Here is a 15140-nt window from a genome sequence, read left to right as displayed (position 1 = left end):
CAAGACCATTGAATTCAAACAGGGGACTTGCCTACCAGCCATATTTTCTTATGCTGGAAGACAAAGAATGAAGCAGCCAGGGGTGGAGTCTTCAAACAGCCCTAGTGCCTCCCCAGCTCTTGATATCTGCTATGGTAGGAGGTGAAAATATTTATTTCCTCGGGATATGGGTGCTACACATTCTGTAGTCACTAAATCGCTGGCTCTTAAATCTAATCATCTTATACCCATTGTTAGAGCTTCAGGACAATCCCACATCAACCCTTTTTAACCACTTTTGGGAATGGATGTTAGAGGGAAAAGTTGACACTTGGCTTTTTGAATATGCATCACTGTCTGGCTACACTTTTGGGATATGACTTACTTTCTAAATGGCAAGTCACTCTTTCTTTTGATCAAAGAAAAATCATGATGTTTTTGCCAATTGGAGACTCTTATTGCCTGTCTTGAAATCCCCACTCAGGCAATATCTTCCCCATCCAAGGCAGTCTATCTCAAATGCAGTTATGTCATGAGGCTGAGCTACAAGCACTCCAGGAGGAGCTAAATATATTCCTCCTGTGGAAATTGCCCTGAAGAGGAACCTGTGCAAATTAAACAGTATGTTCTTTCAGAGAAAGCTAGAGTAGGACTGAGGCCAATTATTAATCACTTCCTACAATATGATCTTCTCAAGAAAGGGAAAACTTATTTCAATTTTCAGCTCTGCCAATTAAAAAACATGATGAGTCTTTTTATCTGGTTCTGGACTTGAGAATTATCAATTTACTCACAGTGACAATTCACCCTACAGTATCAAATCCTACTTTGATTTCACCTTTGTTTTGTATTGGACTTAAAGGATGCCTTCTTCTCTATTCCCCTTCAAGTGGATCATGAGAAGTTATTTGCTTTTCAGTGATCTGACAATGAACAGATACAGGAACTCAGCTATATTGGACTGCCTTACCCTAAGGGTCTGAAAATAGCCCAACCATTTTTGGTGAAGCTCTTGGCTCTGAGCTACTCAGATGAACCCCCAATCAGGAACAAATAGCACTGTGTTGCAGTGTCTATGGAGATTCTCAATCATCCAGGTCATGGTTGTTTCAGAGATGCTTTTCAAAAGGCAACTGGACTTGAAAAAGCATCTTGGATGAGAAGTGAAACATTTTCAAGGAAAAACCAAGGAAGTCCAGTTGCCTTTTGAAAAGCATGTGTGTTGCAATATGTGAATGATTTATACTTAGGGGCTCTTTCTGAGCTAGAATGAGACAGAATGTCTCAGAATGAAACAGGTGACTAGGAATAAACTAAATCCAACTTCTTTGGTACCAGTAGATAATTCACTTGGATGGTTTACCTCCTGATTGCATGCAAGTTTTGATGTGGTTTACTTCAGCAAACCAGATTTGAAAGATGAGCCTTTACAAAATGCAGAATGAGAATAGTTTATTGATGGAAGAAGCTACCTCTTGGAAAGCCAGCATATAATTTTGGGAGAGGGAGCATTGCCTTTGAATATGCCAGCTCAAAGGGCAGAGCTTATTGCCTTAAATGTGAATTGCAATTGGCAAACAGTAAAATGGCTATTTTTTTCTTGTCAGCAAATAAGCCTTTGGTGCTGTACATGACCATTGGTGCTGTACATGAGCTTTGTGGCAGGGAAAAGATCTGATTATAACAAAAGATTATCTGATTAAATTATGGAGAAGAAACATTGCAAATGTTAGATGCCATCTGAAAGCTAAGAGTGATTTACTAGTAGGATAAAGACAGATGGGTCTCTTTGGACTTGAGGGAAGCTTTCTGGATGAGGATCTCCAAAATCAAATTGAGAGAAGCCAGTGCTTGATCAGTAGGCTGTCTGCACATCAACACACTGCCTGTTGCTGCACACCTGAAAGTCAAAGCAAGAGTTTATCAATAGAATAAGAAAGCACTTTCCTACACAACTAAACTCTGTCATTCCTTAGAACTAACCCAAACTTTTTAAAGGTTCTACATTGTACAAAAAAACAGGGGGAAGTGATTCCTGATCCTTTCACATAAGCTTTGAGGTTGCTTTAGCACATCTAAGTGGCTTCATTGAACTGGTGTCCTTTAGGCAGGGGTAGGTTTCTACTAGTTCTGTCCACCTCTGTAGAACCGGTAGCTCTGAAGAGCAGCAGACATAGAACCAGTTCTATGTCTGCTGATGTTTTTGCCCACCCACCCACCTGGGCTGTTACCTGATCTTTATTTCCTGATTTTTCAACTTCAGCTGCCAAATAAGGCACAGCTGCAGTTAAAAAAACAAGAAAAGAGGGCTGTTTCAAAGGCTGCTTCTCAGCAGCAGTGGCGGCAGCAGCGTGCTAATGATGTGCTCATGACGATTGACAGGCGTGCAATTCACAGTGGGCAGGGAAACTCGTAATTCCCGAACCAGTTGTTAACCCTTTCATATCCTACCCCTGCCTTTAGGCCACAACCAGCTCTGCCCTGATTTTCTCATTTCTCTCTTCCACCTTCCCTATGAAGATACCTACAAGTTAAGAGAAAGGATTGTCTCTTGACAGTCTGTTGAGAAAGTGCTTGCAAGGGAGAAGCACAAGGCTCTGAGAAGGCCATTTTGTTCTTAGAAGAAAGAAACAGCCCTGGACATTCACCTCATTTGTTGTGGTTGTTTGTAGGAAAAACAAAAGAAGAAAACCAAAAGAAAGCTGGAGCAGTGGTCACGAGAAAATTTTGGTGGGCCTCAGAGAAATGTCACCCCCAGAGCACCCCCCCAAAGCAATTAATCCAGGCTGCACAGAAACACAAGGCTGTGTGACCCACATGGCCCATGGGAACCCTCCCCGCTCATTCACTCCTTACCTGGCAAACTTGCCTGCTAAGTTGCTATTTTTCCTTTTTCCAACCATCAGCTGTTCTGCTGTGCTGGGAGATTTCGATTAGATAGAAAGCAGGAAATGGTTGCATTTCTTGCTTTTTAGCTAGTCTTTAGATCTTTGCCTCTGCTTTTAAGCACAGCCGAACCTCCCTTAGGACTGAAGGTTCTATTATTCAGTGTAGACTCACAGCAAGCAAATTTTATGTGACAGACTCAAGTAGCCAATGGCAGATAGATGGATCACTGAATGATTCTGTGAGCAACTCAATCTGCCTGCCTGCTTTTCCTGAATTTGGGTAAAAGTTGCTCTTTTTTAAATAAAAATTTCAATATTTACATACATGGTGTGTTGTGAGTTAATTTTATGAGTTTTCTTTCAAGCAAATTTTATGTGACAGACTGAGCTAGACGATGTCAGATAGATAGATCTCTGAATGAATCTGTGATTCTGTGAGCATCTCAATCTGCCTGCCTGCTTTGCCTGATTTGGGGTAAAAGTTGCTCTTTTTTATAAAAAAAATCAATATTTATATTTATACAAATATTTATAATATTTACATACAAGCCAGTCAGTCACATGGCCACCAAGCCACACCCACAAAATAGGCCACACCCACAAAACCGGTTAGTGGTCCCTGGGATTTAAAATTATGAATTTGGTAGTCACTGTGGTCCAAAAGGTTGGCAACCCCTGGGGCTAGAGGATTACTTTTCCTTCTATGCAGATTCACTGTACTGTGGAAAATATAAACCAGCAAAATCTATTGTTAGATTTTTAGTGATCAACCTTTGGAATCTGAGCACATAGGTTAGAGGTCATCTTTTACTAACCATTCCATCTTCACATTTTGTTCCAGGTTCAACCATTCCATCATCTGGGTCATCTGTTGTAGGAAAGCAGGTGCATGTCGAGTTTTCCTTTTCGCATATTAACTTGCCACACATTTTATCCCTGAAAAGAAAACAGTGAATTCATTTTAATTAAAAAGAATGGAGTAATGAGAAGCCTGCTCTCTTGGGTGACCTACAATGTAATAAAAAGTTAGAAATTGCTAAAAACAATTATAATCGGAATAAAAGTTAAAAATTAAACAAACAAGATGATGGGCAATCTGTGCAGCTTGTGTAACATTGGGGTCATGTATGTCATGCCAGGGGCCTCCAGGACTGTAAGTGTCATTGCCTTCTGTACCAGTTGTAGCTTCCAAATGCTCTTCAAGGGTAGCCCTATAACAGATAACAGATAATCAGAGTTGGAAGGGACCTTATAGGTCATCTAGTCCAACGCCCTGCCTAAGCGGGAGACCCTACACCATTTCTGACTAATGGCAGTCCAGTCTCTTCTTGGAAGTCTCAAGTGATGGTGTTCCCACAACTTCTGAGGGCAAGCTGTTCCATTGGTTGATTGTACTCACTGTCAGAAAATTTCTCCTTATTTCCAGGTTAAATCTCTCCTTGTTCAGTTTCCATCCATTATTCCTTGTCTGGCCTACAGGCTCTTTAGAAAATAGCTTGACTCCTTCCTCTCTGTGGCAGCCCCTCAAAATTGGAAGATTGCTACCATGTCTCCCCAGTCCTTCTCTTCACTAGACTAAACATTCTTCATATGTTTTAGTCTCCAGTCCCCTAATGGTCTTCTCTGTACTTTTTCTAGATCTACAGTCTCAACATCTTTTTTATAATGTGGTGAACAAAACTGGATGCAGTAGTCTAGGTGTGGTCTTACTAAGGCTTTATAGAGTGGTATTAGTAACTCACTTGATCTCGATTGTATCCCTTTGTTATTGCAATTTAGGATTGCATTAGCTTTTTTGGCAGCGGCTGCACACTGCTGGCTCATATTTAGCTGGTTGTCCACTAAGACTCCAAGGTCCCTCTCACATTTGCTGCTATTGAGCCTGGTTTCACTCATCTATATGTGCACTTTGGGTTTTTCTTGCCTAAGTGTAGGACTTTACTTTTCTTTACATTGAATTTCATTTTGTTAGATACAGCCCAGTGTTCTAGTCTGTCAAGATCCATCTGGATCTTGAGCCTATCTTCTTGGGTGTTAGCTATTCCTGCCAGCTTAGTATCATCTGCAAATTTGGTAAGTTCCCCTTCTATTCCCTCATCTAAGTCATTAATGAAGATATTGAAGAGTACTGGGCCTAAGGCAGAACCTTGTTGAACCCCACTGCTTACTTCCATCCATGTAGACTTAGACCCATTAAGGACTACTCATTGAGTACTGTTTGTCAGCCAATTATGAGTCCAACTAGTGGTGGTGCTATCTATTCCACTTTTTTTCTAGCTTACTAAGAAGTAGGTTGTGGTCTATTTTGTCGAATGCCTTGCTGAAATGTAAATATATTATGTCCACAGTATTTTGCTGGTCTACTAATTAGGCACTATGTTGAAGAGTGAAATAAGATTGGTTTGGCATGATCTGTTTTTAACAAACTGGTGCTGACTGCTAGTTACTACTTTACTTGTTTCTAGATGTTGGCAGATCTGGTTCTTTATTATCTTTTCCAGTATCATTTCCTATGCAGTAGTCCAGCTGGAACTGGGGCATGAGTGACTGTGCTAACACTCTTAATCTTGGATTAACCTTTATGTGTTTTTGTTTAATTAGAAATGGAGAACCAGAAGTTTGCTCAGCCTCAGTAGGAACTAGTTGCCCCTAACACATAACTGAAAAATCTCATAAGGTGTTTCAAGGTTGGAACAAAATAGATAAACCACAGTTCCTGTATCTCCAACTGGCTCATTGTGATTTCCCTGATTTTAAAGGTGAAGATGAGTGACTCAGGATTCTTATCTTAAGAGCAAGTAATGCATCCATTGTCCACCTGGAAAACCCTGAAAGTGGGGTGGGTGGGTGGGCTAATGTCTCAGTGATATGATGTGCCTCACGGGAGCTCTGTGGGACCATTGATATCCAAGCTGCCAGAAGGTCAAAATGGATCTAAATTGCCTCAGAGGAGTGACAAATGAAGAGAGCACACTCTGCTGACCTCAGGAAGCCCACAATCTCCCTGACTGATCTGGAGAAGGCTCTCCAGCTCGGCAGCCAGGGGAGGCAGCCATTGCATGCCCTTATGAAGCTGGGATAGCCACTGGAAGAAGAGATAAGACAGAAAGACGGTGTGATCGATCAGGGTGAGATACTTTCAACTCTGAATTTCTAATATTTATAGAAGAAGGAGCTCCCTGGGAAACAACTGAGTGAAAGTGAGACCCAAAGGACAGGTGGAATTAGTTTTCCTATTCCACCTCTGGAAGAAAAGCATCAAGGCGAGCTTTAAGAGCCATTATTGGAATAGGAGGTTGGGTAACAGACTTGTTGAAAGAGCATATTTAGAAAACCAGACTGGGTACTTTAAAATATAATATTTTTAAGTTAGAAACTTTTAGAATATTGTAAAACTGATTATATAGAAACTTATATAATGGATATATATAAGTTATATATATATAATATATATATGGATCTTTGGTTGTTCGGGTTTTCTCCCGCGTAAGATTCAAAGTATCTAGGCAACGTTTCGATGAAGTCTCATTCATCATCATCAGGCCTCTGAGGTCTTTGGCTCTTGCTTCTCGGAGTGATGTGAGATTGCAGCTGCTTCTTCCTTCCAACTGCCAGTGGGGGTGGGACTTGATTGGGTGGGGGCTTGGCTGTGTTCTGATTGGTTGGGGGGTTGGCCGTGTTCTGATTGGCTGGATTTCCTGCTGCCCGGCTTCGAGTTCGTGGTCGCGCTGCATCTCCATAGTGGGTGTCAGCCTGCTTCATGTATGGCTCGGAGGGGTTTGAAGTGGGCAGTGATGCAGCTGCAGTGTAGCTTCTGGTCCATGGTCGTGTCTCATCTTCTGAGTGGGTGTGAGTCTGTTTTCTACATGGAAGTGTGGTGGTGGCATCTTGTGTGGCTCTCATGGGTGTGGTTCTGGTGTCCTTCTTCATGTTAGGTACTCGTCTGTTCATGAGGGCGGGTTTCCAAATGGCTGGAAGGCGGGAGGTGTCATCTCGTTTGTTCATGCTGTGTGGGCATTTTTCTATTTCTATGGCTTCTCTGATTATTCTGCTGTTGAAGTGTTCGGTTTTGGCGATAGTTCTGGTATTTTTAAAGTCAATTTCATGTCCTGTGGCTTTGAGGTGTTGGACCAGGGAAGAGGTCGTTTCTTCTTTTTTGATTGAGTTTTTATGTTCTTCAATGCGTGCATTTATTCTTCTGTTAGTTTGTCCAATGTATGTGGCAGGGCAGGCAGTGCAGGGGATTTCGTATACTCCTTGGTTTTCTAATTCGATTTTGTCTTTGGGGTTTCTTAGGATGGTGGATATTTTTCTGTTTGTGCAGAATGCTGTTTTAATGTTGTGTTTTTGGAGGATCTTGCTGATTTTGTCTGTAGTGCCTTTTATATATGGGAGGAGGGCTTTGCCGTTTTCTTGTTCTCTGTCTTGGATTTTGGTTGGGGTTTCTTTTTGGATTAGGTGGGTAATCTTGTGTCTTTGGAATCCATTGGCTGTAAGTACATTGGTGAGAGTGTGTAGTTCGGTTTTTTGGTGTTGTTCATCGGCTAAGCATTTTGTTCTGGAGATGAGTGTTTTGGCTATGGAATTGATCTGTGCTGGGTGGTGGTGTGAGAGTGCATGTAGATAGCGGTTTGTATGTGTTTTCTTCTGGTAGATGGTGTGTCCTAGGGAGCCATTGGATCTTTTGTATACCAAGACATCTAGGAAGGGAAGTTGATTGTTGGCTTCTGTTTCCATGGTGAATTGTATTTTGGGGTGTAGGCTGTTGAGGTGTGTGAGGAAGTTGTTCAGTTTTTCTTTCCCGTGTGGCCAGATTATGAAGGTGTCATCTATGTATCTGAGCCAGAGTTTGGGTTTGTGGTCGTATTTTTCTAGAGCTTGTGTTTCAAAGTGTTCCATGTAGAGGTTTGCGATGACAGGTGAGAGGGGTGATCCCATGGGTGCTCCTTCTATTTGTTTGTATTTTTGTCCATTGTAGGTGAAGTATGTATTGGATAGGCAGTGGTTGGTCAGATCCAGGATGTGCTTGGGGGGGTTGTATTTGTTTTGGATGGCTGTCAAGGCTTCTTTTATTGGTACTTGGGTGAAGAGGGATATGACATCGAAGCTTACTAGTAGGTCGCTGGGTTGTAAGTTTTGTTTCTTTATGATCTCGATGAACTGGAATGAGTTTCTTACATGTGAGTTGATGGATTCTGCATAGGGTTGTAGTTGTTTGGCGAGAAATTTGGCCAGGTTTTGTAGAGGTGAGCCTATGGAGCTGACTATTGGTCTGAGTGGGGTTCCTTCTTTGTGTATCTTGGGGAGACCATAAAGCTTAGGGCATCTGGATGATTTCTCTCTGGGTATGATTCTTTGCTGGATTTCTTCACTGATGGGGGAGGCTTTTATTTTGGATTTGGTAGTTTTTTCTAGGTAGGTGGTGGGGTCTGGATAGAAACTGTTTTTCAGCCTATTTGTTCTTTTATTTTTCTTATATTTTATATATATAAAATTATATATTTTTTTATTTTTCTTATATGTACCCATTTCATGTATTCATAACAATGTATATACTTATACCTATTATCTTGTAAGTTATTGACAAATCAAATAAATAAACAAACAAAGAAATGAATAAATAAATAAAATATTTATTTTTTACTATTCTGTACTATCTGTCAGATGGTAATAGTTCAAAAAAAGGGTTTGCAGGAGGAGATAGACCTTTGAGAATGTTTTGAACTTTCTTAAGGCAGCAGGAGCTGTAAGGCTCTTCCAAAGAGGAGAGAGGGCAACCAGTGATCTTCTGGGCAATGATGTGAGCCCTCTGGAGTGCTGTCCTATATGCCACTTGGGAAACCCTACAGAGGTGCAGTAAGTTAAAATACTCTCTATGGTGAAGATCACCAGCAGTTTTTCATTCAGTTGTTGTTTTCTGAGAAGTCTCAGGTAGCATAATCTTTGCTGGGCCCTTTTGACCAGGGCTGCAATGACCCCAGGTCAGGTCCTCTTTTATAGAAACACCCAGAAACTTATAATTGGCCACTTGCTCCACTTGGTCTCCATTGATAAGCGAGGGCTGGATGTCTGATCTGTTCCTTCTATAATCCACTATAAGCTCCTTGGTCTTACTGGTGTTGAGGACCAAGTTATTGTCTCATACCACAAAAGCAACTGATCCATCTCATCTCGGTAGGCAGACTCATCCCCCCCAGAGATGAGTCCAACCACTGTTGTATCATCTGAAAATTTAGCAATAGTATTACTAGCGTGAGTGGGAATGTAGTCATGCACATAAAGAGTATAGAGTAAGGGACTCAACACACAACCCTGTGGTGTACTAGTATTAAGAATAAGGGCTGAAGAGGTATGATTACTTAATCTAACCCTCTGTGAGGGGACAGACAGGAAATCCATAATCCAAAGGCAGATTGAATAAGAAAGTCCAAGGTCCAGAAGTTTAAACACCACCAACAGCATTCTCATATATCCCCCTCCCCCCATTCTAGCTGAGTCAGAGCAGTGTGAAGAGTGATATAGTGTCCTCTGTGGATCTATTTCTTCTGTATGCAAACTGGTGTTTATCAAATGTATGCGGAAGACCAGAAATGATGTGCCGGCAGATCAATTTCTCAAAGCACTTCATGATGATAGGAGTGAGTGCCACTGGTCTGTAATCATTGAGGTTATTGATAGGGAACTTCTTTGGCAGTGGAACAATGGTGGAAGCCTTCAAACAAGATGGAATAGTGGACTGGGATAAAGACCGATTGAAGATCCTGGTAAAGACTCCAGCCAACTCATCAGCACAGTCTTTCAGCACTCGGCCAGAGATACCATCAGGACCAGCAGCCTTTCTAGGGTCCGCAGCCCTCAGAATGCTCCTCACATCCTGTTCCTCCATAATGAGGTTGGGGGCTACAATTGGCTGGTGGTTGTATTTTATCTGTCTTTGACTTCTCCACTTTAAAGCAAGAAAAAAATGATTCAGTTCCTCTGCCAATGAAGCATCCCCCTCAGCAGGGATGACATTGGTCAGTTGATGGTTTGTAATTTGTTGAATCCCTCACCACACTTGCCTCATGTTATAAAAATTATCCTCAATCTTCCTCTTATAATCAGTCTTGGCCTGACCTTTCTTCAGATTAGCTCTGGCAACACTGTATCTTGCCCCAACATGTGGTGCAAATTTAGCCATGGTGACTTCTAAATCATGATTTATGACTAAATAAACTCATCAACCAGGGTTTATTCAGAAATACGCAGGGTAAACAAAGCTGGATAATGTCAGCCCAAAGGGAAAGGCTGATTATAGCGTCGTCCTTGACTTATGACCACAAATGCATGAAGAATTTCCATTTCTAAATAAGGCTGTTGGTAAGTGAGCTGCACATAATTTTATGATCATATTGCCATGGCTGTTAAGTCAATCACTACAATTGCTAAATAAATCACATGGTGGTTAAGCAAATCTGACTTCCCCTATTGACTTTGATTTATTGGAAGTTGGCTGGAAGGTTGGAAATGATGATCATGTGATCTTGGGACACTGCAGTCCTCATAAATATATATTGGTTACCAAGCGCCCAAATTGTGGTCACATGACTATAGGAATGCTGCAACAGTTGTAAGTGCAAGGGCCAGTTGTAAGTCACTTCTCGGAAATCATTAAAAGAATGGTTGTAAGTCAAGAACTATCTGTCCTTTCTGACACAATCTTTTAAAAGGCAGTTTCCCAAGATGGCAAACAAAGGAAAATTAGCCATTCAGAAATTGGCTGACATTTCTACTGTTTTAGCCAGATGACCGAATCATATTCCCACAGTGGAGACCCTAAAATATTTCTTATTATTCTTATATTATATCATCATCATAGAAGGAAATAATTTAGATTGCTTACTTTGCTGCACACGGAATCTTTGTACCATTTTCCATTCTGCAGAAGCCACAACCTTGGCTATACTGGTTCAACGTAAAACATATATCTGGAGACACATTTACACCTGTAAAGGGGAGTGAGGAATCAGGACAATTACCTGAGAGTGTAACATGTCAGCAGGATAAAGAATGGCTTAAGAGATTTTAGAGGATTAAAGACACTATTATTAGTATTTGCTTATTTGTAACCTATTATTTTGTAACCCATTATTTATCTAATCCTCTTTATGCCTGAATCATTCTCTATCTGATACAGCGCTACATTTAACTTGCTTGTTGTTGAATTTTATGGGCACAAAATCTGAAGCCACTTTTATGCAACTTGCAGAAGACCATGCAGAAAATCAATGGCTGGAGGGGAATCTTGGACCATTGGCCTTGTTCTCTAGGGATGACTGGAGCTTTAAACCAAAAGATCTGGAGGGCTGAGCTCTAAACCTTCCAAAGAAAGAACTTCATCTTGAAAAATTATTCCATCTGTACAAATCCCTCAGAAGTTGTAGGTGCTGCAACACTGGAGATTTTTAAAGAAAAGATGGGAATTGGTATAAGGTTTCCTATTTGAGTAGGGAGTTGGACTAGAAGACCCCCCAAGCATCCTTCTAACTCTGTTATAGAACAGAATACAAAGGAGAAAATATTTAATGCAATGATTGTCTTAGTCTTTTACAATACCACTATTCTGAAATCCTAAGGTCGACTTACCTGGCCCCCAGAGATCGATACATTGGTTTGTCATGATGGGGCATTTCCCATTGTAGCAGTAACCTTGGTTGTTTTGGCATGGATGTCCATTCCTCTGGAAGCTGTCCATGGGACACTCAGCAGATTGGCCAGTGCAGATTTCAGGCAAGTCACAGTCATCCTTTGCTGCCCGGCATTCTGCTCCTGCTTTCTTAAGCTGTGGGTGAGAATGAAAAATACTTCCAGCTGAAATATTAAAAGAAATGACAAGCATTACTATCACAATGTTGAAGACTGGGAAAAACCTACATCAGTGGCAACAACTTCAATGACAGTAGCTTCACCCGTGACACAAAAAAAAATTGATGAGATGCTAATGGCGGAAAAACAGAAACCTGCTTCTAACATCAGTATACAAACAACATTATTTACATTACAGGAAATGATGCTTAAGCTTCAGGATACAATGATGAAGAATCATACAGAAATGAGAGCAGATATAAATGAAATCAAAGAAGAAATGGGAAAACTAAAAAATGAAATGAAATCGGACATATCTAAACTTGATGAGAAAGTTGGCTCAATTCAACAAGCCTTAGAAAAGAATGAACATAAAATAAAAGAAGTCAAAAAATGAACAGAACAAACCGAAAAAGATTAGAAAGGGTCGATCAGCAAATGAAAATAATAAACAAAGAAATGGAAGACTCTTTGATCCACCTTTAGATGGACCAGGCGTCATATCTTAGATTCCAAAATGATGTGGAAACCAAGGAAGAAATCTGGAAATGGTAATGGCTGAAATCTTAGCAGATACATCAGGAAGAGACAAAAGTGAAATACTGAATGAATTGGACAATACGTATACGGTAAGCACGAGTTATGCCAGGCGACATAAACTCCCCAAAGAAGTACACATAAGGTTTAGAAGAAGAAAAGTATGAGATATTGTATATAGAATTTTGAGAGATGAACCTGTTGTTTATAAGGGAAAGGAGATTCAGATATTGAAACAGGTCCCGAGAAGGGTGAGGGAGCAGAGACAGGACTATAGGTTTTTGGCTGTGCAATTGAACAAAAGGAACATTCTCTTCTGATGGCTGATTCCCGAAAGGATGCTTATTACATGGGAAGAAAAGAGAATTAAAATTGACACTCTAGAGAAGGCACAGGACTTCTATGATCAACTAGTAGGCCCAGAAGATCAGAGCAGCAAGGAGGAACTTGAATCAAATTCCCAAGAGGAACATCAGGAACAAGAGAATAAAGAGGAAGAGAAAGGAATGGGAAGAACAGATCATCAACAAAACAGGAACAAGAAGACCAAAAAGCAACAACCAGAACACAAAGAGAGCTACGGGCAAGCAGAAGACAAGAATTAGGTACAATTAAGAGAATGGGAGAAGAAATACATTTACTATCAATTAACATAAATGGTTTAAATTTGGCAATAAAGAGGAAAAGAACATTGGCAAAATTAAGTAAACAAAAAGTAGAGATAACATGTTTCCAAGAGACACATATTCAAAAAATGGACAAAAAATATTTAGAATGCCCCAAATTAGGGAAATTATACACTGCCACAGCAGATAAGGGAAAAAAGAAGGGAATAGCTGTATATATTAAAGAGGAGATAAAAGCGAAATTAATGTTTGCAGATCCCAATGGAAGAATTTTGATGATGGAAGTGTGGATAGCACTCAAACCAGTATTATTAGTAGTAATCTATGCACCCAATGAAAACCAACAAGAATTTTACAAAATGTTACATTAAAAAATTATTGAATTAGAACAAAGAAATATATGCATCATAGGAGACTATAATTCAATAATAGGCTATAAAAAAACTATAAAAGGGAAAGGGAAAAAGGGAAAAAAGGAAAGAAAAGAAGAGAACTACCAAAATACTTGAGAGGAGAATGAGGCCTATAGATAGAGAAGATCTAAAGGAAAATTTAACTAAAGAGATAACGATAGTAGAATTAAATCACCAATTAGAAACCAGAAAAACAATAAAACACCAGGGCCAGATGGTCTCCCAGGGGAATTTTATAAAATAATGGAAGATCTACTAGATAGATGTTAAATGCTGGATACATGGAGGGATGCTCTTATCGCGCTAAACCTGAAGGAGGGCACGGACACAAGACAAATCCAAAATTATAGACCAATATCATTATTTAACGTCAACTATAAAATATTCACAACCATTATAGCAAACAGATTGAAGAGACTTTTGAATGAATACATCCACACAGACCAAAGTGGATTTTTGCCAGGCAGACAAATTAGGAACAATCTGAGAACAGTAATAGATATTCTGGAATATTATGATGTCCACCCAGAGAAACAAATATCACTTGTCTTTTTGGATGCTCAGAAAGCATTTGATAACCTGAACTGGCAATTCATGATACAGCAAATTTATATGAACTTAGGAACTAAATTCAAACACATAATAACAACAATAGATTCCAATCAGAAGGCAAATATTATAGTGAATGGCAAAATTACCCAGAGTTTAGAAATAAAAAAAGGAGTTTGACAAGGTTGTCCTCTTTCTCCTCTGCTTCTTATATTATCACTTGAGATTCTTAGATGAATCAGGCAAAAACCGGAAATAAAAGGACTAAAAGTCAAGATAGAAGAATACAAATTGCAATACAGCTTTTGCGGACAATATGGTCTTTTTTATTGCAGATCCAATAGAAACAGGAAAGGAGTTAATTAGTGAATTAGAAAGATATGGGGAAATGACAGGTCTGAAAATTAATAGACAGAAAACAAAACTCCTGTCCAAAAATCTAATGGAATTGCAACAAATAGAATTAGAAAGAGTAATGGGATTACAGACAATAAAGAAAATTAAATATCTAGGTATATGGCTGACCGCACAATGTAAAACAATAAAAGAGAATAATTATGATAAATTATTATACAAACAAAAAAATATTTGGAATTATGGGCTAAATTGCAATTATCTTTACTGGGAAGAGTAGCAACTATAAAAATGTCCATCTTACCCAAATTTTTATATTTATTTCAAATGATCCCTATCAGACTAGAGAAAACAGCCAAGAGATATTACATTTTTATATGGTTAGTATGGACCAGGGTAAGATCTTTCTTGAAGTTAAAAATAAACAAGTCTTACTTTGCATTTCTCACAACACTCTTCAGAGTCACACTGTGCCTCATGTTGCAGTTTACAAGTTGTAGCGTTGCAGCAGGCACTTTGACAATCCTGAAAACCAAAACATATCAAATGATGTCATAGACTTATTTTATCTAATTGGTCTATTCTGAAGAAGAAAACTGCCAAGGAAAATATATTTCTGTGATGTGTTTTCTCTTATGGGTTCATGCTAGCAAATGCACAAATGGTTTGTTATTGAAAATAGATCATGGCATATCTGCAGGAAATAGACTTATCTGATATTTCCTATGTGAAAAGAATAAAACAAACAAAAATATCCTCATCTCCCAGTTGTGAATCCCACATAACCTAAAGCCCCCATTCCTTATTCATGAAGGGTATTCTACTCTTCATGCCAGCCTTTGAGGTGATCCAGAGAAGAAGCACTGACCATGAATATTAACACTACCTTTGTTGTAAGGTTACAGTAGCAGAATCTTTCAATATTTCTACCCCCTCATCTTTATGGACCA

The 15140-nt window shown here is 39.6% G+C and overlaps 1 protein-coding gene across 4 annotated transcripts in view; it reads right to left on the bottom strand.

The window, feature by feature from the left end:
- Positions 1-1416: 1416 nt before the first annotated feature.
- The window catches only part of LOC113445596 (zinc metalloproteinase-disintegrin-like MTP4), a 45091-nt gene continuing 31367 nt past the window's right edge, over positions 1417-15140 (bottom strand). For all 4 annotated transcript variants that reach the window (XM_026714867.2, XM_087938870.1, XM_087938872.1 and 1 more), the window contains 5 exons: positions 14626-14715; positions 11493-11688; positions 10750-10852; positions 3683-3803; positions 1417-1879 (listed from right to left, as the gene is read on the bottom strand). In XM_026714867.2, the coding sequence (XP_026570652.2) occupies positions 1835-1879; positions 3683-3803; positions 10750-10852; positions 11493-11688; positions 14626-14715 (555 nt within the window). In that variant the 3' untranslated portion in view covers positions 1417-1834. The remainder of the gene's footprint in view (positions 1880-3682; positions 3804-10749; positions 10853-11492; positions 11689-14625; positions 14716-15140) is intronic.

This window comes from Pseudonaja textilis, chromosome 9 (genome assembly GCF_049901715.1).
Source record: "Pseudonaja textilis isolate UNSWEBS1 chromosome 9, rPseTex1.2, whole genome shotgun sequence".
Taxonomy (NCBI): Eukaryota; Metazoa; Chordata; class Lepidosauria; order Squamata; family Elapidae; genus Pseudonaja; species Pseudonaja textilis.
This window is presented reverse-complemented; position numbering and strand designations above follow the sequence as displayed.